We start from the raw sequence: 23,013 nt of genomic DNA on the forward strand, positions 1-23,013 counted from the left end.
GTGGGGTTATCCACAGGGTTAAGCACCATGCCTAAGGGAGGATCTGTTAGTTTTTCTCCTACCATACATCACTGCTGCTTTACTGGAAAAGTGAGGAAAAAAAGAGGGCGCAACAGCCTAGTGCATTGCTCTACATAAATGTTATTGAAAATAATCATAAAATTTTACAAGCCTGAGATAAGTGTGGTTAGATCAGCCCATTTTCTGCAGCTTGAAAGCCCTGGAATCGAGTCTCCAGACCTTGGGGGACCAGGTAGGGGGCCCCTGCTGGCTGACTCGTTTGGGTCAACCTTCCTCAGAGCCTATTTGCGTGCCTGCGGCCATATCCTCCTGAATGCACCCGATCTTGGAATCTAAGCAGGATGAGCCCTGGTTAGTACTTGGATGGGAGACTGCCTGGAATACCAGGTGCTGTAGGGCCTTTGCCGCCAGGCTCTGAGGAAGGTGACAAACCCTTTGACCTTTGGTTACCTAACAAGCAAACCCTGTAAATAGTTCTATGAAATAGAGGGTGTGAGAAGGGCTGATGTATCTGAACATGATCAAAAATTGTTTTAAAACTCCTCTCTTTAAAATTCAGCCAAATACAACCTTTTGCAAATATAACCTTTTAACTTTCTCAAATCAAAGGTTTAAAATGTTACTCCTTCTTGGTTTACTTAAAATGATTGTAAAGTCTTGTTTGTTGAAATAACACAGGTCCTACTTACCTTCCTGGTGCAGTGGTTTTGCACAGAGCAACCCAGATCCTTCTTTCCTCTGGTCCATTTTTTGGCTCCTTGCCCCTCCCTCCGACCTGAGTCACAGCTCTGTGTATCCATTCAGACCTAGAGCTGCGGTTTGGCCTTGCCCCTCGCTCCCCTCATTGGCTAACGGACTTTGACAACAGTGGAAGCCAATGGTGACACTCCTGAATCTTAGCCAATGAGGAGGGGGAGTCACGGAAGGCTAAAGCAGTCGTGGTCATTGCTGGATCGAGAAGGGGTTCAGGTAAGCATTAAGGGAGTTGCTGATCACAGAATGCTTTTTATCTTAATGCGTTAAGATAAACCTAACTTTACAACCACTTTAAGTCATCAACAGAAAGGTATTGGCCTCAATGGAGACAGAATTATGTCAAATAAGGTGTCCCCTTTAATCCTAGCGTCTACTGCTGGCTTCGAATTATATGGAAGGGAGGGGCTTTAGGTAAAATGTTATTAAACATTTTACCTAAAGCAAACATTTTTTTTTATTGTGCAGCTTACCACTTCTTAGAAGTGATGGCTGCATTCGTTTCCTTTTTATTTCTTTTCACTTGGTGATCTGGCCAGTGTTTTTCAAACATACAAGTGCTCTCGGAGATGTAGCAGTTTGAGAGAGATAAACCATTTTATTACTGATGGGTGTGCTTAAAATGATCCGCTTTTGTGTAAAACTTTTCCTGAAAGGATAAACTTACTGTAAGCTGGAGTTTGGCTTCACCTTATGCAGCGGTCTCTCAAACTGCAGCCATTTGCTAGCCTTTTTTTTTTTTCCTTCTGGAGCACTTTTTCTCCCACTTACACCAAGAGTTGGGCATGATTCCTGCCACCTATGCCAATGATGGAGCACAATTTCTTCCACTGATACTAATAGGGCACTACTCCTACTGACCACCAACCCTTTTATTCTCACTGATGCTGGGCCTGGCACATTTTCAACCACCACTGACCATTTAGGAAAAGCCGCCACATCTAATGGGTAAGCTGCAATAAATGACATATTTGGTTTTGAGTTTTAATGGCCGGATTCCCTATTTCTACAACCTCTTAACTTTTTTTCATCTGTAAGGCCCCTTTCACACAAAGTCTGTCAGGGTTTCCATCCATCTGGTTTTGACAGATCTGAGGCCCCATAGAGATGCAGGGGCGTCCGTTCAAATCCGCCAAAAAAACTGACAGGCGGACCTGAACGGACTCCCTGTGTGAAAGGGGCCTAATTTGTATACACACTGTTATTTAATCACATTTGTTACAAAATGTCCTTTTACTAACAGGGGAACAGCTGTAGCTAATATTACAGATATTTTTTCCAGACAAAAATGGTTTAATATGATTTTGTCTTGAAATATAAGTATATTCTCTGACATGGTACTCTTCCTTCACTAATTTGAAAGCTACCACAAATGCATTTTTTATTTTGCAAAAGGTGTGGCAAAGTAGCCCTGCTTATAAAAATGAAGTTCTCTAGAGATGGAGACATAACTGTAGATTGTTGTAATACTACACAGATAAAGGGGTGGGGTAAGATTTGGTGAAAGAGCTCCCCCCTGTGGCCAAAGATCATAGGTGCTGGTGATTTTTTTTTTTTTTTTTAATTCAGGCACTAGATTGCAGTACAGATTCATATTTAGGACTGTTTGCCTTCTGTCTGTGCAGGTATGGTGTATTGGGTGCAGGTGATAATTGTCAGAAAGAAACCAGCAACCACTTAGCAATACAGGAAGGATTACACTGTGTTTGAACATTAAAATCATGTTGACTCAAAAACTGTGATCCAGTCTCTTAATTTGAAGATATGACTATATCTAGCCTTATGTTAACACCATTAAAGCTTTGTACACAGGCAATGATTGTTGGCCGTAAATTTTCGGCCAACAGCCGATTGTCGGCTTATTAGTATGATGATTCTGACAACCGACTGCGACTTTTCGGCCGAACAAAATCTGATGTGCAGGCTATAAAATTTTTGTTGGCCGTCACCACAACGGCCGAATTTTTGTCAGTCAGTACAGATTTCAGCAGACAAACATCAGATGAGCAAGACTGGGCATGCTCAGAGAAGAAAAAACACACGGAAAGTTAACCAGAACATGACATAATTTCTGAAGTTTGTTGTTGGCCGAGAAAATTTGTGTGCAGTCTAGAGCACATTTCAACCAACATAACAACACTGGACAAAAGATGGCTGATCAGTCGGCCAACAATTGTTGTGTGTGTGTACGAGGCTTTAGACAAGGTATGTTCACCTGATTTATTTTTTTTTTTTTCCAGCCAGGCACACAGATCAGGCACAGTGCTTTTCCCATATATTGGGACATACAGCTGGGGTAGGGATCAGAAGAATGCACACATGCTATTTGGTGCAAGCTTACATTTCCCATCTTAGAACTGCAAACACTAAAAGCTTCTCTAAACATATCCGTGTTAAAAAATATATATATATATTTATATTAGGTAGCTGAAGATTGAGCAGCTCACCGGGTCTTCAGTATGGCTATCTGTGCATAATTTAGAGCAGAGGTCTCCAGAATGCCCTAGCATTAATGGGAGTAAACAAGGGCCTGCCATTCGTATTTGGAAGAAATAGTGCCCCAAGGGCTGCAGTATTACCGTTTTGCCAACATACATCAGGTGCTGAAGATCATACTTTGCCAGGTAAGTAGGAAGCAATGAGCTAGACTCTGAAAGATGCATTAAAATTTAATAACTAGTTTAAATGCATTTTAAGATAGAATGCTTCCTTTTACTTACAGGGTGGTTAGGGTCTCACAGGCAGTAAAGGGAAAGTTACTTAGCAGGGAAGAAGCACCAAAAGTGCAACTGCTTATTTTCACTTACTCTCTGCTCCCACTGACTTCCATCTCGGTCCAGTGCTGAAGTTCTCTTAAGGGCTTAAGCCATGCCATCCAGCCTGGTTTTTACACTGCCTTTCCTGGTACATCAGTACTAAGGTTCATAGTAATCCAGAACTGAGAAGACTGACTGTCTTCCCTACTACCCCCTGGTAAGGAGAAGAATCTGCAGTCTTGTCACCACACCAGCTACAAGGCAGCATGGGGAAAAAAAAAAAAGTATGTATAGCGGTAGTTTTTAAAAAATAAAGACAGTGGGGGAGGATAGCTTTAAAATCTAGCTGACAGTAAATGCTAAAGAGCATAGCTGACTTGTCACATATGCTGCTAAAACCCTCATGTAGAATGTTTTTAGGTAAATGCATTTAATAGAGTTTCCCTCCCTTAAGAAAACTTGTTACATGGATAAGTTTTACATTAGCTCTGGTCTTGTACACAAATTGCATTTACAGAGAAAGTTCAGAGGCCACCACTGAGAATGACCAACATTATAAAGTGCATGAAGTATACCAGCAGTAAGCTACAAGTCACAGCAGACAGAGTAAGCTCGGATGGAAACAAATACATTACATTTCAGGTATCCTTCATCACAATAATTAACATGCTCCCGGTCCAAAGGAACTGGAGATCTCAGCTTAGTCATGGCGGATGTACAGACAAACATATTTAAATAATTAGGCTGGTGCTGCAGTCTGGGTGAACTGTTCTTTTCGGGATGGATGGCATAGGAAACGCAACTTTCTTGGCAGAAGTGTAACCTCTACAGACATGGCTTCATACTCTTCAGAGTCTATACTGAAATGGCCATCTGTTCCCTGCATTTAAAAAAAAGAAAACAAGTATTTTCCTCTGGGTCAGATGAATGTCCCCCTTCCAAATATATGCCATGGGTAATCTCTGTACCGCCAATATGATCTGTCCTGCTGGCAGTGATGCCTATAAAGTAGCTGGAACAAATACTGCAAACAGCCACACCAGTTCTTTAAAGTGTAACTCCACTTCTGTTGAGGGGGAAAAAAAAACATTCCCCTCTGGGGGATCTCTGTACATTGCAAAAATTATAACAACTTTGTTGCAGATTCCTACCTTTTTGTTATACTGAAGAAATCATTGTTTGTTCCTCTGTTCTAAGTGGTTTCATAATTATCATTTAACTGTACAGCCTCAGCGCACCATTTAGGAAATCTGCTGGGCCTGCATCCCCTTTAGACGTGTTCCTAATAGGAGTATCTCACCAAACAATGGAATTTTTGACTTACCGTACAATCCATTTCTCTGATGTTCATTAACAAACACAGCTCCTGATCTTCTTAACCATTGGGTTATACTGCCCTGTACAAGAGTAGGACACTAGGCAGAGAGAAAAAAAAAAAAAAAGTCTGGCTAAGCCTATAAGCAGTCCCAGGGGGTATACTCCCTCTCTCTGCTATAGTTACTCAGTTTTGTTACAAGCAGTGTCAGAAGAATTACAACTCCACAGAGGGGTGGGTGCTGTGTCCATCAATGAACATCAGAAAAAATTGATTTTACGGTAAGTCAAAAGTACCATTTTCTCTTTCGTTCATTGACAGACACAGCTCCTAATTCTTCTTAACTTTTGGGACGCCCCAAAGCAGTGTTAAACATGAAGAGTGGGACTAGTGAAAAAGAAACTCCCAAGGCTAACTATAGGTAACTAAAGCTCAACCAAAACAACTGGAGCTCACCTGAAAAAAACAAAACACCCTCAAAGAGGACCAGGTCCTCTTGCGGCCAAAGGAAGCATCCGCAGATGCCAACACATCCACTTTATAAAACTTTGTAAAAGTGTGTACCGACGACCAGGTGCCTGCCTTGCAAACCTGCGTCACTGATGCCTGATGACAGAAGACACTGAGTGCCCAAGTAGAATGCGCCTTTACAGGGAAAGGATGAACCTGACCCCTGAGGGAATAGGCCTGAATCGCCATCTGGAAATGGTCGCAGAGGAAGCGAACAACCCTTTCCGAGGTCCATCCGTGAGCACAAATAGTGAGTCCCGACTTCCTAGCTGCCAGGTACACCCTAATTGCCCAAACCACATCCAAGGCATGCAAAGCAATTTCCTTTGGATGTTTTGGCCTGAGACACAGGGAAGGCAACACAATTTCCTGATGCCAACATGGCAGCATACACATGATATAGCTCCGCCCCCATATCCACCCACAGGACCTGTTTAAATCTATAAAAGCATGACTGAGAACAATCTCCCATTCTCCTTTTTGTCCTCAAAAGATCAACACCTACAGACCGTTATATTCAAGAGGAATGATCTTACCTGCTGTGCACTCTGCACTGGGACCCTCCTTCACTATACCCACACTGCAAACAGCAGAGCATGCACCTAGGGGTCTCCTACACAGAGATCCCTCCTGACTACCAGGGCAGGACACACACTATCCCAGGACCCTTACAGAGTGGGGATAGCAGGCGAGACCCCAGGGGTCTCTGCTGCATTCTCTGCCATGGACACCCACCAGACGGTGGGGGGGGGGGAGCTTAGCTCAGTGAGGGCTTTAGGAATGGGAGGAGGGAACCTGCAGGCAGGCCGACCATCCCTGGAGGTTACCCGCGTCCCCCCCCCCCCATGAAAAAAAGTGGATAGGGGGGATTGTACTTATCCTTCCATGGCGTGGGTAACTCTCTAGACAGAACTCCTCGGCACCGAAGTAGGGGAGATGACGGCCAAGGGACCGCTGTGACTCAGACTTAAGCACGGTCGTAAGCGACTCTGCGAGACGTTTAGCTCATGGGTCAGCCTCTGTCCCTGCTGCGCATTGGGGGGGGGGGGGGGACCACTGAATCTAGATTGCCCAGCCCGGCAGTTGATTGTAGATCTCCCAAGAGAAAAAAAAACAAAAAAAGATGTAAGGAAGGAGAAAGTTGCTAGTACCAGACATCCCAGCTGGGAGCCTAGGTCCTTACTCCTGACTAGACAGATTAAAACTGATTACCTAGAGCAGAGAGGAGGGGTTATACACCAGCTGAGTATGGCCCATGGGCGTAGCCAGGTGTTTTTTGTTCTTCCTAGTCCTACTCCTGGAGAAGGAAATATAACCCACTAGTTATGATTTAAGGAGCGCTGTGTCAGTCGATGAACGAAAGAGAAATTGTGCTTGCATTAGTACAGGAAGAACACATTCCTTTGCCTAGAGAAAGTGCTTCATCTCAGTAACACAGGTCTTGCCCCCTCACCCGTCCTGTGACAGAACAGTGAATGGAGAAGCAGCAGACGGATGAGTTCATCCCTCCATCATTCTACTCTCTCCTCCTATTAGCATGTTCCTCGTTAACACAAAGTACTGTGCTAGGATTGGTCCTTGTGCTGCGTCTCCCACCCCCAGTCTGAGCAATGTTGTACAGGAACTGCAAGAGGCCAGTGTCTCTGTCACCACAAAGTCACTAACATAAAAAACACCTGCCCTGTATAAGAGACACTATACTTTTCAGCAGCCCGTGTCTTTAAAAATTACTGCTTCACTGCTCTTTAGCCACTGCAGTGCCATTCCAGTGGTTGGATGGGTCAAATAACTGCCACCCCCATTGAATGCAATGATTCCTCCTGCCAGCTTGTAGTCTTTAAGTGACATGCAAGCTGGTAAGAGAAACCACAACATGTAGCAGTAGGTATTTACATCCCTGGGAGTGTGGAATAACTGTAGTGTCAGGGAGCACTGAAGCAGTAGTGTTTCTGGACGCAGGCCACCGTAAAGTGTAGTATCTCTTCATTTACACTGTTTTTTTTTTTTTTTTGGCATTGTCATATTAAAGGCGAAGTATGGGTTCTCAAAAAACATACATACTCACCTACATGGCTGCATTGATTCGATTCTACAACTGTCCCCTGCCGGCTCTACATCCAGAGTTGAGTAAACAAAGGCCGCTGATTGCTCAGTTCTGTCTTCAGTGAGCTGGTGACTAATGGGCCATACACACTATAAGATTTTCTGAAGACTTTTTCCTTTAGATTTACCAAAACCATATAATATGAGGTCAAACCTAAACACTTTCAATTTGTATGCAATCTGGCAGGCCCTTGCACTACATAGAAAAGGTAAATCTGAAGACAAAAGTCTTCAGAAAATCTTATAGTGTGTATGGCCCTTAAAGTGGAGTTCCACCCTAATTTTATACTTCCCTCCATCTTCTCGCTCCGGGTCACCTGAAAAAGAAATGGATAATTGCATTTTTTTTTTCTTACTTACCTCGTAGCGAAGAAAATATACTTACCTTACTTCCTTCTTCCTCGGCCGCGGCCCGTCGTCACTTCCTGGCTCTGCAATGATTTCTGGGAGCTGAATGTCATCGCTCCCAGGAATCATTGCGCCTGCACCGGCCCCGACGTCAGTTCTGGGGCGCGCGCGTCATCCCCTTCTAAACAGCTTCTGGGCACGCCCAGAAGCTGTGGAGGGATGACGCGCGCGACCCGGAAGTGACGGCGGGGCCGGCGCAGGGCATCGTGGGACCGAAGAAGGCGGAAGAGGACGCCGAAGAGGATCTCGCTGGCTTCAAGCTGCCCACATCTGAGATGGCAGCGCTGGACAAGACGTTTTCAAGGTAAGTATTTGTCCTAACAGGTAAGTGCAACCCAGGACAGATCAGAGGCTAGCCATTGTGGAATGCACTAGCCCTGACTGTCCCGGGGGTATTTAAAAAAAAAAAAAAAAAACAAAATTCCAGGGTGGAACTCCGCTTTAAGTCACTGACTCTCTGCCAATCCAGCACTAACTGAAGTACTGAGCTGGGGAGGCGCCGGGAGTGGCTGGCTCACAGTAGCACAGTGAGAGGCAGAGCCAGCTGCAGGTCAGGCATTTGGGAAGATCCCAACATTGTTGTCAGTATCCCTGTAGAGACTGGAACGGCTCTGCAATGTCATCCAATAGCAGGCTCTACTGAATACATCTGTACCAGTACAGAACTAAGTGCAATCCTGTGATCCTTAGAGAAGTAAGACCAAAGCTTTTATAGCCATATTTCTCCTGTGAATTAATTCAGCTCTATATTCATTAATACATCATTAATGTCCTCTTTATCTGCCCGGAGTTTATAAAACCGACTCAAACCCATTACACTTTCCTCTATAAATGGCCATGGATGCTCTACTTTTCTTTGCAGCATCCTGTAAATAAATGACGAGGATAAAGCAATAGAACAATGTATGTTCAATGTATGTTGGCTGTCCTCGGATATCCCTGTGAACGTTGTTTTCTAGGGACTGTTTTTACCTGTGGCAGCTGAATGCTGCAGCGGCTGGCATTGAGCTTCTGGGAATCTTTAGGGCACTGCAGGGGATCTTTAATCTTCTCAATGCTATAAGAAAAAAGATTTATTATGGCTAGACAAAGAACAAAAACAACAAAGTGGCTAGATAACCATGGCAATTTTAGGACTCACCCAGTACGAATGAATTCAGACTTGCTAATGGTGTCAGGTTCGATGCAAACACTCATAGAATCCAAAGAACGCTGCATATAGACAGGAACAGACATTAAAGCTGAACTCCAGCCTTCCCTTCAGTCTTACACAGTTGTTGGGTCTTCTCCTGTACTGAAATTGCTTACTTTGTTTCTTTCCTTTATTGTATTTCAGTTCTTTCAATCATGGAGGCTCAGCATCACAGGTGTTACCTAGGGCTGTCTATATGCAAATACAGTTTGCCTAGAAACTCCCACTCCAGACTGACATTCATTCATCAAGGCATTTTGATATTTGCATAATTTTTCCCAAAAGCCAGCCCACTGCTTGCATTTGGACCGAGTGAACTTTAAGGTGTACTAAGGAAGGGAAAATTGCGATGCTTGGCACCCTGCTCCTGCGCTCAGAATAATCTATTAATAAAAGCCTACTGAGGATAATGCGCTAGGCTGGTGCGCCCTCTTTTTTTGTGTTTATGTGTACTGAGGAAGGGTGCTGTGATGTTTTCAGAAAACTATATACAGTACCCTACTAGACCCTGCCACTAACCATGCCTGCACTACATAGAGCAGCACAGAGACCCAGTGAAAGCGTCAAAAAAAAAAAAAAAAAAAGGTATGTAATAAGAAACTGAAAGCTTTATTTAATAATTACATTAGCATGTTGCAGAGTGGAAATCTATGAATCTACAAATCTGTAACACCAGGATAATGCTCTCTAATTAGCCATGTGACTTTCAAATATCATGGGGCTCCACAGAAAGTAACTACTTTTTTGAAAATAAGTACACATATCCTGGTGTGTAAGCTTTGTGAATTGAGCCTATTGTGCAAAAATAAAAAATGCCAGATTTTTATTTATTTTTTTTTTACATTTTATATACCTTTATTGACCATGGTCTCGAAAATACTGCAGGGCAAACACACAATTCACTTAAAGTGTATGTAAATCTATTTGCTCCAATTTGGTCTGTTAAATATATTATTGAAAGAGACTTGTTAAATCTGTTCTATAGTCACCAAAAATACCTCTTGATCTTGCCCGAAATCTTGGGGTGGGAAGAGGGTTAATATTTACCTGAAAACTGGGTTTTAAAGCTATCAATAGGCAACATTGGAAGTAAATCCTAACTGAATGACATTCCAGTGATATTAAAGCCAAGTTTGTTTATGTTTTTAACATTTCAGATGTTCCCTTTATCTATCTTGATTACTACCCTCTCATTTTTTTCAAACTTGCCATTTTATCTGTTCCTGCCTGTCGAATGATCATTGCCTCACCTTGGGTGTCTTCTGTAACATGTAATGTACCATGGAGACACACTTATGTGTGTGTTTCAGCTGCTGACATTGCATGCATGCGCCTTGTTAGGCTAGGTTCAAATATAGGCGGGTGCAGGAATGCATATAAATCGCACACGCTCATATGTGAACCTAGCTTAACAACGGCACCCCTTTACATCTGAAATCCAACACATTTTTCAGCTGCGGAAAATGCATAGAGTAAAAGCATCATGGAATTTGTGTGTGGCTGAAATTTTAAAAATACACAGGGCCCTTTTTTCTGCATGTCCCGCAGGTACAGCAGCCCATTCAAAAGAATGACGCACCAACTTCACATACAGTATGTGAACCAGCCTTACTGTGACACTAGGTATGCGGGTGTTTGTGTGACCTTATTGTGCGGATGCATCAATTAGTGAGATGGCACGCATGCACTGTTTCAATGTAATGCTGACGTGGGCAGACCTGAAGCATGCACAGTGCTAGAGGCTGGATGAAGGACCCAGTAATGTGACTGCGACAGTGGTTGTTGTAGCAAAATTGGTCTATAAAGAGCGAATGACAAACAAAATGTAAGAGACTGAAAATAAACAAAAATAGTTGATGCTTAGGTTTGCCTTGGATAGGGGGATTTTTTTTTTTTTTTTTTTAAAGTACAAGTTTACTCTTTGGAAAAAAAAATAAATACACATTTTTTTTTACCTGAAAAAAAATTTGCATTATTATTTTTTATTAGCACCCTACAAGTAGGTGCTAGGCAAATGTATAATTGGCCTTTTCTGCCTGCTGAGAGGGGAGTCTCCCCACTGGTCCTTGTGAGAGGCTTGTCATAGGGCGGTGGAGGAAACCCAATCAGGGGACACATTCAGGCTTGTAACTATCCCAGAAGGCAGATTATGCCGCAAGGGATTCTGGGAGTGGGTATAAGTTTGTGGGAAGTGCGTGACTGGGTGTCTTTGGCGGGAGCAGAGTCTCAGGGGGGGAGAGTACGGCTGTCTCTCCTCCTGTTTTGAGGAAGAGGATGTCTCAGGTGCTGCCTGAGAATCCAGAGAGTGCTGAGTTGAGCTGAGGGGATCCGGTGTGCCGAGAACCAGCGGAGAGCGAGAGGGGTCCAGTTCCAGGAAAGCCTACACAGGTCGTGAGTACTGAGGATTGCCCCTGGGGGTCTGCCTGAAGTGTTAGAGGGGACCACTCCGGAAGAGGTTCTAGGATCCAGATATCAGCTAGCTGTAAAGGGGTTACGTAGTCAGAGGACCCTGAAGTGACAGAGGGGGTACCTAGTCAGGGGAACCTGAGGAGTTAAAGGGGGCACCTGCAGTTTGGGCCCTGAAGAGACAGTGTGCAGTGTCCTAGTTGAGAGTTGCAGCCATACAGGTTTTAACAACAGTCTACCTCAAGCCAGTGCAAGGCTGGAGGAAGAAGTTAGTGACTTTGCAGTACAGCAGTGTTCGTAGCTCATTGTTCTACAGTCCTGGATCTGCTGGACTCAAGGTCGAGGATCCAGCACTTCTTTCAAGTTACAGTGTGTTCTGAGCGTCAGTGAGCGTTGGCTGGCGTCAAGACAGCGTTAACAGACATTTTTCTGAGAAAGTCCCAAGTTGTACTTAGAGGAGCCTAAAGGAGTATCCCACTCATTCCCTTCTCCCATCCCCTTAATTACAATAAAACAACAAAACAAAGATGCCGGAGTTGTCCATGTATGTCTCAGTTCTCATACGGGCTGGAGAGGTAACCGGTAACAATGGCAGACACAAATCAGGCCCAATGCCTGGAAAACCTGCTACATTTATTTATTGGAGCCTGTAAAGCATTGCATCAGGTTTACAGCATATCTGCAAGGGTATCTGCTTGCCCGTACATCCCAATACAATTTGACAGGAAGCATGAATGAACTACCATGGGTTCATTGAAAACTACAAGCCAAAAGCTGCAAAGGCTGCCGGATCTTTTCGTTTTCAATGCACATAGCCCTGTCAGTGATGTGGCCACCCTGCTCGGCCACATTTTTTTAAAATTGTGACAGTGGGGAGGGCGAAGAACCCCGCTAGCTGTTACAGTGGGCATAGGGGAGGGCGTGGGGGCCGGTTAATTCGTAACATGTTACGAAAGGTGAACTTATCCCTTTAAGGTTGCCAGAGAACGGTACATCATAAGCTATTGTAATTTTTTTAAATAAATGTTTTCACTTTTTTTTTTTTTTTTTTTTTTGCATTTAAGTGCTTGACGTTCTTTCTACATGCACTCCAGTAATGGCTGAGTGACATTTCTCAGGGTGGGTTTCCTAATGGTGACAACAGTGTACCCCATGCCTGGGTATGTGTGTTGTAATTGCCACTTTGTTCATTAGTAGAACAATTAGGAGAGAGGGACAAAGCATTGTCACCCTGCATCACTGGGTATTATTTAATGAAAAATGTAGCTTTAAAAATATTAAAAAATACTTTTGAAATTACAGAAACATTTTAAAGCTTCAATAGGGTTTTAGTTTTTGGGTTTACATTTACTTAAAGGCTTGTTGTGTAAGTATAGGAAGGACACATATACAAGAGGTTGGCTGTATGTATCACAGACTCACTGTTAAGTCCGGAGGATAGTTCTGGGTACTGATGGTCAGCTCAACTGCTGATAGCTGAACCTCTTCCCACTGCTCAGGAGGCGCTTCCACAGGAATCTCTGCAACATGGAAGATGGAAATATTGTCAATGATTGTAATCCCAGTCTATATAGAATTTTAGTTTTAGTGCCTATTACTGGGGTCACCGGAGGAAGATAACAAAAATACCTGGTATTGAATCCATTTAAAGAGGACTTTTAATGTTAACTTAAAAAAAACAATACCCTAAAACAAAAATTGCCTGCAGGTACAGTGCTTTCAAATAGTATTCATATCCCTAGAAATTTTCCCCATTTTGTCATGTTATAACCAAATCCGTATATATGTATTTTATTGGAATTTTATGTGATAGATTAACAAAAAGTGGCACATAATTGTGAAGTGGAAGGAAAGCGATGAATGGTTTTCAAAACTTTTTACAAATAAATATCTGAAAAAGCGTGGAGTACATTTGTATTCTGCCCCCCTGCATCAATACTTTGTAGAACCACCTTTCGCTGCAATTACAGCTGCAAGTCATTTGGGAATGTCTCTACCAGCTTTGCACATCTAGAGAGTGACATTTTTGCCCATTCTTCTTTACAAAATAGCTCTCAAGCTCTATCAGATTAGATGGCGAGCATCTGTGAACAGGAATTTTCCAGTCTTGCCACAGACTCCCAATTGGATTTAGGTCTGGACTGTGACTGGGCCATTCTAACACATGAATATCCTTTTATCTAAGCCATTCCATTTTTGGCTCTGGCTGTATGTTGATACTGGGGTGGAGGTTCACCTTCCAGCAAGACAAGTCTTTTGCAGACTTGAACAGGTTTTCTTCTAAGATTGCCCTGCATTTGGCTCCATTCATCTTTCCATTAACTCTGACCAGCTTCCATGTCCCTGCTGAAGAAAAACATCCCCACAACATAATGCTGCCATCAACAGGTTTCACATTGGGGATGGTGTACTTAGTGTAGTATGCAGTGTTAGTTTTCCGCCACACATAGCGTTTTGCTTTTAGGCCAAAAAATTGGATTTTTGACTTACTGTAAAATCCATTTATCTGATGTTAATTGATAGAGACAGCTCATGATCTTCATGACCATTGAGTTATACTGCCCCCTACAGGAGTAGGACACTAGGCAAAAAAAGAATCTGGCTACACCCATGGGCAGTCCCAAGGGGTATACTCCCTCTCTCTGCTATAGTTACTCAGTTTTGTTACAAGCAGTGTCAGAAGAATTACAACTCCACAGAGTTGGGTTCTGTGTCTGTCAATGACATCAGAGAAATGGATTTTATGTTAAGTCAAAAATCCCATTTTCTCTTTCGTTCATTGACAGACACAGCTCCTGATCTTCATGATCATTGGGACGTCCCAAAGCAGTGTTAAACATGAGGGGTGGGAACAGCAAAAAAATTCCAAAGGCTAAACAGTAGCCAACCAGACAACAGGAGCTCAACCAAAAACAACTGGAACCCACCTGAAAAAAACAATACACCTCAAAGAGGATCAGGTCCTCTAAAAAGCAGCCTGCAAAACCTTGCAGCCAAAAGAAGGATCCGCAGATGCCAACACATCCACTTTATAGAACTTTGTGAAAGTGTGAACCAACGACCAGGTGGTCACCTTGCAAACCTGCATCACTGATGCCTGATGATGGAAGGCCCAGGAGGCACTAAGTGCCCGAGTAGAGTGCGCCTTGACAGGGAAAGGAGGAATCTGACCCCTGATCCAAATAGGCCTGAAAAACAAATCTGTCTGATTCATCTAGAAGAGGAAGAGGACAACCCTTTCCATCATCCATAAGCACAAATAGTGAGTCTGACTTCCTAAAATGTGTAAAAGCAGAATTTGACCAGCGCTATGGAGTGTGCGATGAGGCGTGAAGGACTTACAGGTGTAAGCAGCCAACAACCAAACCCCAAAAGGGGTTAAGATATATGTGAAGTGCAGAGGAAGGTTGTAAACGGCGCTACCTTGTGCAAATAAATAATTAAATAGTAATAAAGTGCAATCTCTTATAGTCAATGATAAATGAGAGGGTGTGTCCCAAAAAACCCTAAGGGTTAAAAAATTATATATACTGTGTATCACGTGGGTACAAATAACCTGGAGAATTTACCTTTTTATTTGTACCCACGTAATAAACAGTATATATAATTTTTTAACCCTTAGGGTTTTTTGGGACACACCCTCTCATTTATCATTGACTATAAGAGATTGCACTTTATTACTATTTAATTATTTATTTGCACAAGGTAGCGCCGTTTACAACCTTCCTCTGCACTTCACATATGACTTCTTAAAAGACTCTGTAGCTGCCACACCCTAATTGTCCGGACCACATCCAAGGCATGCAAGGCAATTTCCTTTGGATGTTTTGGCCTGGGACACAGGGAAGGCAACACAATGTCTTCATTCAAATGAAAATCAGAGACAACCTTTGGGAGGAACGACGGACAGTGGCGAAGAATCACCTTATCTCTGTAAATCACTAAGTAAGGTGAACGACAGGATAATGCCGCCAGTTCAGACACCTGGCGTGCAGAAGTGATAGCCACCAAAAAAGCCACCTTCTGAGACAGCGTAAGCAAAGAAATCTCCCGTAGATTCTCAAAGGGAGGCTTCTGGAGGATCGAAAGCACCAAATTGAGGTCCCAAGCTGGCAACGGAGACCGTACTGGAGGAATCAAATGTCGGACCCCCTGTAGAAAGGTACGCACCAGGGAGTGTGTGGCCAAGGGTCGTTTGAAGAAGACCGCCAATGCCGACACTTGGTCCTTGATGGTACTTAAGGCCAATTTCTGCTCAACCCCCCGTTGAGGGAAGGTCAAGATCTGAGCCACTGGGAAGGAGTGAGGATGAACCCCAAGAGGCTCGCAACAGCCAATGTACCTCTTCCTCTTTGTAAACTGGAGGATCCACCACCAGTGGAACAGTCCACTTCTTAATAAGGGACTGCTTATAAGGTTAACGCCTCAATGGCAAACCACCGCCGGACTACACAAACATGGCCGCTGTGCATAGAAACACACAGGCTACAGCAAAATGGCGGCACTACAAGGCTCCCAGGGACCCAGGAGGGATCCCTAGGCCTCAAGGACAGGCTCGGGCAGGACGGGGGGCCCTGGCAGGAGCCCCCACCAGAGAGCATAGCGCCCTGCCCCCACCCCAGGAGGTGTACCAGACTACCCACACAGCCCCAGCATAAGTGGAAGGGGGGGGGTAGTATGGGGGGCCAGATGAAGGGGAGTGCCTGAGGGCAAGGAGGGGAACCCGGGGGCCTGATTGTCCCAAGGAGGGGCCCACATCCACCCCAAAACCCTCCAGGGGGAGAGGGGGGGGACAGCTATTCCCCATACCAGGAACCAGGTGGGCACCGCTCCAGACAGAACCTCCTCTCCATAGAAATGGGGGGCTGCCAGCCAGGAGGAACGCTGCGACTTGGGCCGAGACCTGGTCGTATGTGATCTCGCGAGGCGTTTAACTTGCAGGCTAGCCCCTGTCAGGTAGGGCTATGTCACGGCCGACCTAGCGCGGAGCTGAGGTCTGCGCACGCTCACTGGCCAGACTGGGGTGACCACTGGATCTAGATTATCCAGCCCATCGCCCAGTCAGGCAGTTGATTGCAGATCTCACAGGAAAAAACCAGGAGAAACATTTCTAATTAAAAAGAAAAAAATGCCAGGACCAGAGATCCCAGCAAGGAACTAGGTCCTTACTCCTGACTAGGCAGAAAAAAAAAAAAAGAGTAACTATAGCAGAGAGAGGGAGTATACCACGTGGGACTGCCCATAGGCGTAGCCAGATTCTTTCTGCTTAGTGTCCTACTCCTGTAGGGGGCAGTATAACCCAATGGTCATGAAGAGAAGGAGATGTGTCCATCAATGAACGAAAGAGAATTTTGATCTCCTCTGACCAGAGCACCTTCTTCCACAGGTTTGTTGTGTCCCGCACATGGCTTCTTGCAAACTGCAAACAGGACTTATTATGGCTTTCTTCTTACAAGTCTTTTATAAAAGGCCAGATTTGTGGAGTGCACGACTAATGGTTGTCCTGTGGACAGATTCTCCCACCTGAGCTGTGGATCTCTGCACATCTCCTCCAAAGTTACCATGGGCCTCTTGGCTGTTTCCCTGATTAAATGCTTTCCTTGTCTGACCTGTCCGTTTAGGTGGACGGCCATGTCTTAGTATGTTTGCCTACCTGTCTCGGTAACCTAACCCAGCTTTAAACCTTTTTGCAACTTTATCCCTGACCTTCATGATGCTGTTTCTTCACTAAGGTTCTTTAATAAACCTAGCAAGGCTTTACAGAACAGCTGTATTTATACTGATATTAAATTACACACAGGTGGACTCTATTTACTACTTAGGTGACTTCTGGAGGCAATTGGTTCCACTAGATTAGGGGTATTCAGGGTAAAGGGAGCTGAATACAAAATGCTCACCACACTTTTCAGATATTTGTAAACAATTTTGAAAACCATTAATCATTTTCCTTTCACTTCACTTATGTGCCACTTTGTGTTGGTCTATCACATAACATCCCAATAAAATACATTTACGTTTTTGGTTGTAACATAACAAAATGTGGACAATTTCAAGGGGTATGAATACTTTTCAAGGCACTGTACCTAGGAGTGCCTGTACATACTTGTAGCAGCCTCCACAACTGTATTGTTACTACCGTTACTGGCGAATCCCAGATCAATCCAACAGGAAAACCTTCAGCACAGTGCTAGCCCCTTCCTGCCTTACACATTACTACAGACCAGGGAGGCAGGCCACCATAGTGACGGACAGTAGGTATGTGTGAGGATCAGGAGGTGGCAGCAAGTGTCGACAACACCTTTTGGTGTTAGAGCCAGTCGCCCACTGGTCTCGTTGCCATATCTCACTATGCCATTACTTGGGACCTGGCATTTACCGGGGTCTACAAACTTAGTTAAGTAGCTGAGGCATTTAGAGGGAGGCCGAGGTCCATGACTGGACTTTGTTTTTGGCGTGGGACATTTATTGATTAGCAATATACAAGATTATAATGCACAAGTTTAAAAATGACTGGTCTTCAATTTTGTGTCCCTTTGCCATCAGTGACCTTGATAGTTTATAATACTAGTTCAGTACAGATACAGCAAAGTAAAATCATATGTGTAGTTACCTAAATTAGCCCCCGTTCACACCGCTGCGACTTGTAATTCAATTTGACCCTGTAAAAATGCATGACAAGTCGCACCCTTTGGAACTGTTCAAATTGGTGTGGGTTCTAGCACTATTTTTGGCAATTTCATGTGCGGCTTGCATAGACATCTGTGCATGAAGTCGCACAGATGTTGGTAAGCTGCACATGAAATTGCACTGACTGGCGGCTTTGAAATCGCACTGAAGTAGCGTGATTTCAAAGCCGCATTCAGTGTGAACAGGGTGTAAGATTGTTTATTTATTTATTGTTAAGACTTCGATGTAGCTCAGAACACTTTTAGGAGCCATTTATGCTGAAACCCAGTAAATAAACATTTTCACACAGCTTTGTACACAAATGAACAATGTTTTAGGAGAAGCATACTATACAGGATTTATACAGCGCTATTAGCTTGCACAGCGCTTAACCACATGTCAGCATATCAGAAAAAAAAAAGCCAAACAAAGAGCAAGCTTACCAATTTTTGGGGGTGACCAGTAGTTGGCAAGCCTTCGGTATATTCTAACAAGAAGAGATGGGCGTATTGGTTTTTCCTCGGATTCCTCTGGAGGGCGCTCAGTGGGTCCCAAGAACAAGATAGAGGCCTGATGTCTCTGGGGCCATTCCTGAAACAATGACAACAAGACCGGCACCCTTTATTTATGTATGAGTCTGGAAGAACTCCATACCACCATCTTTACCAGACTGCTTGAAAGCCAGTGACAGTTGAGCTTCCAAAAGAATAAAAATTGTACAGGAAGACCTATAAATGGTTTATAATGGAGCCCCAAAACAGAGAGGAATTTAAAAATACATTGGGGGTCTGTTTTTTGACATTTGGGTAGCATGTTACCAGAACAGGAGGATGACAGGACAGTGACAGACCTCAGCGAGCCTCCTAACTAGAAAAGGTAGCTTAATAATTCTGATTGGTTGGTATGGGTTAGTTCATTTTGTCTTATGAAGTTGCCCCTAACAAATGCACAGCTGAAAGACGTCTATGGAAAAGGGTTTCCCTGCCAAAAAATGTACAATTTTGTTCAGACGGTTTATTGATCTAGAAACCCCTACAAGACAGCACAGCCAGATATTTAATTGCAGCAGAAAAGCTTAGTGAGGACCAAACCTCCAGTCTGCTAATTGAATAATGAAGTAGTAGCAACACACTGGGGTTCATTTACTAAAAGTAAAGAGTGCAAAATCTGTTGCAGCTCTGCACGGTAGCCAATCAAGTTTTACCTTCAGCTTATTTAATTAAGCTTTGACAATAAAACCTGGAAGCGGATTGGTTTCTATGCAGAGCTGCACAAGATTTTGCACTTTCCAGTTTTAGTAAATCAACTCTTCTGATGGGTCATCCCTCCAGATCGTTCTACTCCACTGTGCTATAAGTATGTTCCCTGTCAGCATGTATGCATGCAGTAGAGCCTCATTGGCTAAACCTTCCTTTCCCACTCTGAATTTGGTTTTATAGCTAATTTTAGGGGGCTGATACGATACAGTCATTTATAGAAGATCTGATATTTTTTCATCTACACTAGCTGTATTTATTAATACATTTAATGATTTTTAATGAATATATAGCTTCATTAGTAGTTGATTTTATAGTTCAGCTTTACAATAAGCTTGCTTATTCTGTAATGCATACTTTTCAGTAACAGTAAGGGTTGCGCACACCCAGTGACACACTAACTATGCAATAATAGCTAAGGGAAAGTGGAGACATTTTCATACAGTTTACAGATCACAGAAATAAATAACTGGTGGGAAATATTGTATACATCCTTTACCAATTATCCCTCAGTTTTGTAGCAAAGCAGTATTACAGGCATGAAAAAAAAGAAAAAAAAACAGACGGCGAGACCTTTGCCCCAGTAAAAAAAAAAATCTGTTGAGGGACACAGAAATTTAAATACAGTCCGGATGTCCACAAGCAAGACCGCTAACAGAAATCATGGGGCCCCATACACTCCCACCTGAAAGGGCTCCCTTCGCTCCCCTGCTCAGTTTAATTGTCTGTACTAATGAGTGCAATGTGTAGCCACAGTATGTAGGTTCAGTCATTCAGTGCAGAGCAGTACATAGAGAAAGTGCTGTGAGCAGTACGAGTGTGTGGTATGTAGCAGTAGGAAAGTGCAGACCAGCATGAAGTTACAGGGCAATAAGCATTATGCTGTAGTACAAAGTATGGGGTCATGCATAATACCTAGTGGCAGTGCAGAGCAGGCTGGGAGCTACTGACAGTTGCAGGGCAATAAGTGAACATTGTATAATGGCAGGGCAGTATGAACTGGTGGGGTATTCAGAGAGCAGTATGTGGTGGCAGGGCAGTCAGTGAGCAGTATGTATGGATAGGACAGTCAGTGAGCATTATGTTGTGACAGAGCAGTTAGTGAACAGCATGTAGTAGTGAGGAAGTAAGTGAGCAGTATGTAGTGGCGGAGAAATCAGTAAGCAGTATGAAGTGATAGGGCAATCAGTAAGCAGTATGAAGTGATAGGGCAATCAGTAAGCAGTATAAAGTGATAGGGCAATCAGTGAACAATATGTATTGGCAGAGCAGGGAGTAGTTCCCCAGCTGCTTGTGTGCAGTGTGTCAGCCAGAGTAGGGGTCCCAAGCAGCACAGATAGGGGAAATTCCTGCAGGGAAAATCCTCTCCCCATCAGCCTCTTACTACATGGCTGGAGATGGAAGATCTGCTGGTCATTTCTGCTTCTCCTCCTCCTCCTCTCCCATTTTCAGCAGCTGGATTAGTCAAAGTGGTCACCTGGGCCTGAGGACAGAGGTCAGCCACAGCCCTGTCCTGCTCACCACCTTCATCTGCCCAGGGAGAAACCACTGAGGTGTGAGAGCGTACCCACCTGCTGTTGCGCAGAATACTAAAGAGTAGATCTACAGAAAACATACTGCAACCCGAGAGAAAGCCAAAGGCAGTCTTCGCTGGGTCCCACTACTGATCTGTTGGAGCCCAAGTTTGGTATGAAAGGACTGCCTGTACCCCCCTACCAGCGGCCAGGTCCAAAAGTACACAGTCCACAAATAAGAGGTGAGCAACACAGCAAAAAAAAAAAAACACTACAAGCCAAGGAGGACTGGGGACAGCCTGAAGTCCAGGAGCGGCCCGAAATACCAGCTTCCAAATCTGAATAGATGGGCTTGGTCTTGGGGGTGAACTCCCTGTCAAATCAGGTTAGGCAAGCCTTTTTAACAAGAACTTGGTAATACCTTTTTTCTGCACCATTTTTTCTTACCAGTCTTTTTTTATTAAACAATATTTAAAAATCGTTAAAGGAGAAGTACAGCCATGTACTCCCGTGAGCCGTTTTCAGCAGACAGCATGCTGAGGTCTGCTGACGTCACAGACCCGGTCCAGGTTTGGGCAAGATTGTGACCATATGTCAGGATCCGCCCCTGTGCCTGAACCAGCAAGCCGCTGAGAGCCTGAGCCTGCCGCTCCTGGCCCCTCCACAGCCCAGTGCTCCAGTGAGTGGGGGGCAGGTAGAGCAGACAACAGACTGACAGTCACCAGCTCTCTGCTCAGGGACCCCTTAGAATTGAGCGATGGACGGTGTTTGATCGCTCGGTTCTCAGTGTTAGAGCAGGCAGGGGACCGATGCAGCAAAGTATGAATGATTTAAAAAAAAAAAAAAATGTATTCCCATACTTCTCTTTTAAAATAGCAGTTCAGCCTACAACTCTCTCTAAATCTACATGCTGCCATATTTTAAGACTGACCTATCTAACTCTATAAAGCAAAAATCGCTATACATACCTTTTCTGAAGCTGATCCGATCCAGTCTCCAGCGGCGATATGCTCTGTGTAGGAGACAGCAGACAACGGCTGGGAAATTACTTCTTACATAGAGTTACTATAGGGCTTCTGTTGTCGGCTGCCTCTTCTACAAACTCCCATAGCTCAGCCTGGGACCGGAATGGCTGCAGAAAAGGTATGTATAGCGATTTCTTATTTACAGGGCTAGATAGGTTAGTCTTAGAATGTTGCTGTGAGTAAATTTAGTGTTAGTTAGTTTTAAGCTGAACTTCTACTTTAATATTGTCTCTAATGCACTAATGTGGAACTTAAAGAATCATAGTCTCTATGAAGAACGCTGCTATATGGTAAATCTTTAGATATAGCTGTCTGTAGTGACAGTGGGTGTTACAGACATTTTTAGGTCATAAATGCTATTGCTAATATTGTGAACATTTGATATTTTTGGATGAAAAACTCTGGTGGGAGAGTAAAGGGTTAATCAAACCCAGTTAAAATCTCTCTCAGTCTGTTGGCACTTGTGGTCCTGCGAGCTGGAACCTGGAGGGTGGCATTATCATTTATCAGTAATCGCGTGGTGTAAGGCTGATCAGCCATTTGTCACAAGTTGGTGATGGTGGCAGTGGTCTGACATCACATCCACCACACTGATTATGGGCTTTTTTTTTTCTTTTGCAGGGGAGGCAATTAAAAAAAAAAAAAAAAAAAAGGGAAAGTAATTAATTATATTAGGATACTGAATTTTCACCCTAAGGTTTCCCCAGAGGTGGTACTGCGCGTAACATACCTGACAATAGAGTAAAACTAAATTGCCTACTAGTTGAAAAATAGACTGCCCTAAAAATAGATCCACCTGGTAAGATTATATCAAACACAGCTCAGATCAGTAAAGATATTAGCTCAATAACCATCTTTTTTTCGCTGTTGCGCAAAAAGAGTTTAAGTGATTTGTCACTCACTGTTAATCTTAGCAGTGCACATAAATGCTGCTAAAACAGGTCCATTGAGCCCAAAATATCACCTCCGTCTGCCCTAATTGCATGTTCTGTTTCCACTTCCGAGCCCTCATCAGTCAGAGCTTTGTGAACCTGCTTCAGTCCTGTCTCTTTCCGTCAAAGTTCGTCGTTATAAATATCATTATGTGC

The 23,013-nt window shown here is 43.7% G+C and overlaps 1 protein-coding gene across 1 annotated transcript in view; it reads right to left on the reverse strand.

The window, feature by feature from the left end:
- Positions 1 to 4,257: 4,257 nt before the first annotated feature.
- Positions 4,258 to 23,013, reverse strand: part of AGK (acylglycerol kinase) — a 160,204-nt gene continuing 141,448 nt past the window's right edge. The window contains exons 12-16 of the mRNA XM_082256998.1: positions 18,574 to 18,721; positions 12,887 to 12,984; positions 9,008 to 9,078; positions 8,839 to 8,923; positions 4,258 to 4,410 (exon numbers count right to left, since the gene is read on the reverse strand). Of these exons, the coding sequence (XP_082113124.1) occupies positions 4,270 to 4,410; positions 8,839 to 8,923; positions 9,008 to 9,078; positions 12,887 to 12,984; positions 18,574 to 18,721 (543 nt within the window). The 3' untranslated portion in view covers positions 4,258 to 4,269. The remainder of the gene's footprint in view (positions 4,411 to 8,838; positions 8,924 to 9,007; positions 9,079 to 12,886; positions 12,985 to 18,573; positions 18,722 to 23,013) is intronic.

The sequence above is a fragment of the Pelophylax lessonae genome (assembly GCF_965119305.1).
Source record: "Pelophylax lessonae genome assembly, chromosome: 4".
Lineage (NCBI taxonomy): Eukaryota > Metazoa > Chordata > Amphibia > Anura > Ranidae > Pelophylax > Pelophylax lessonae.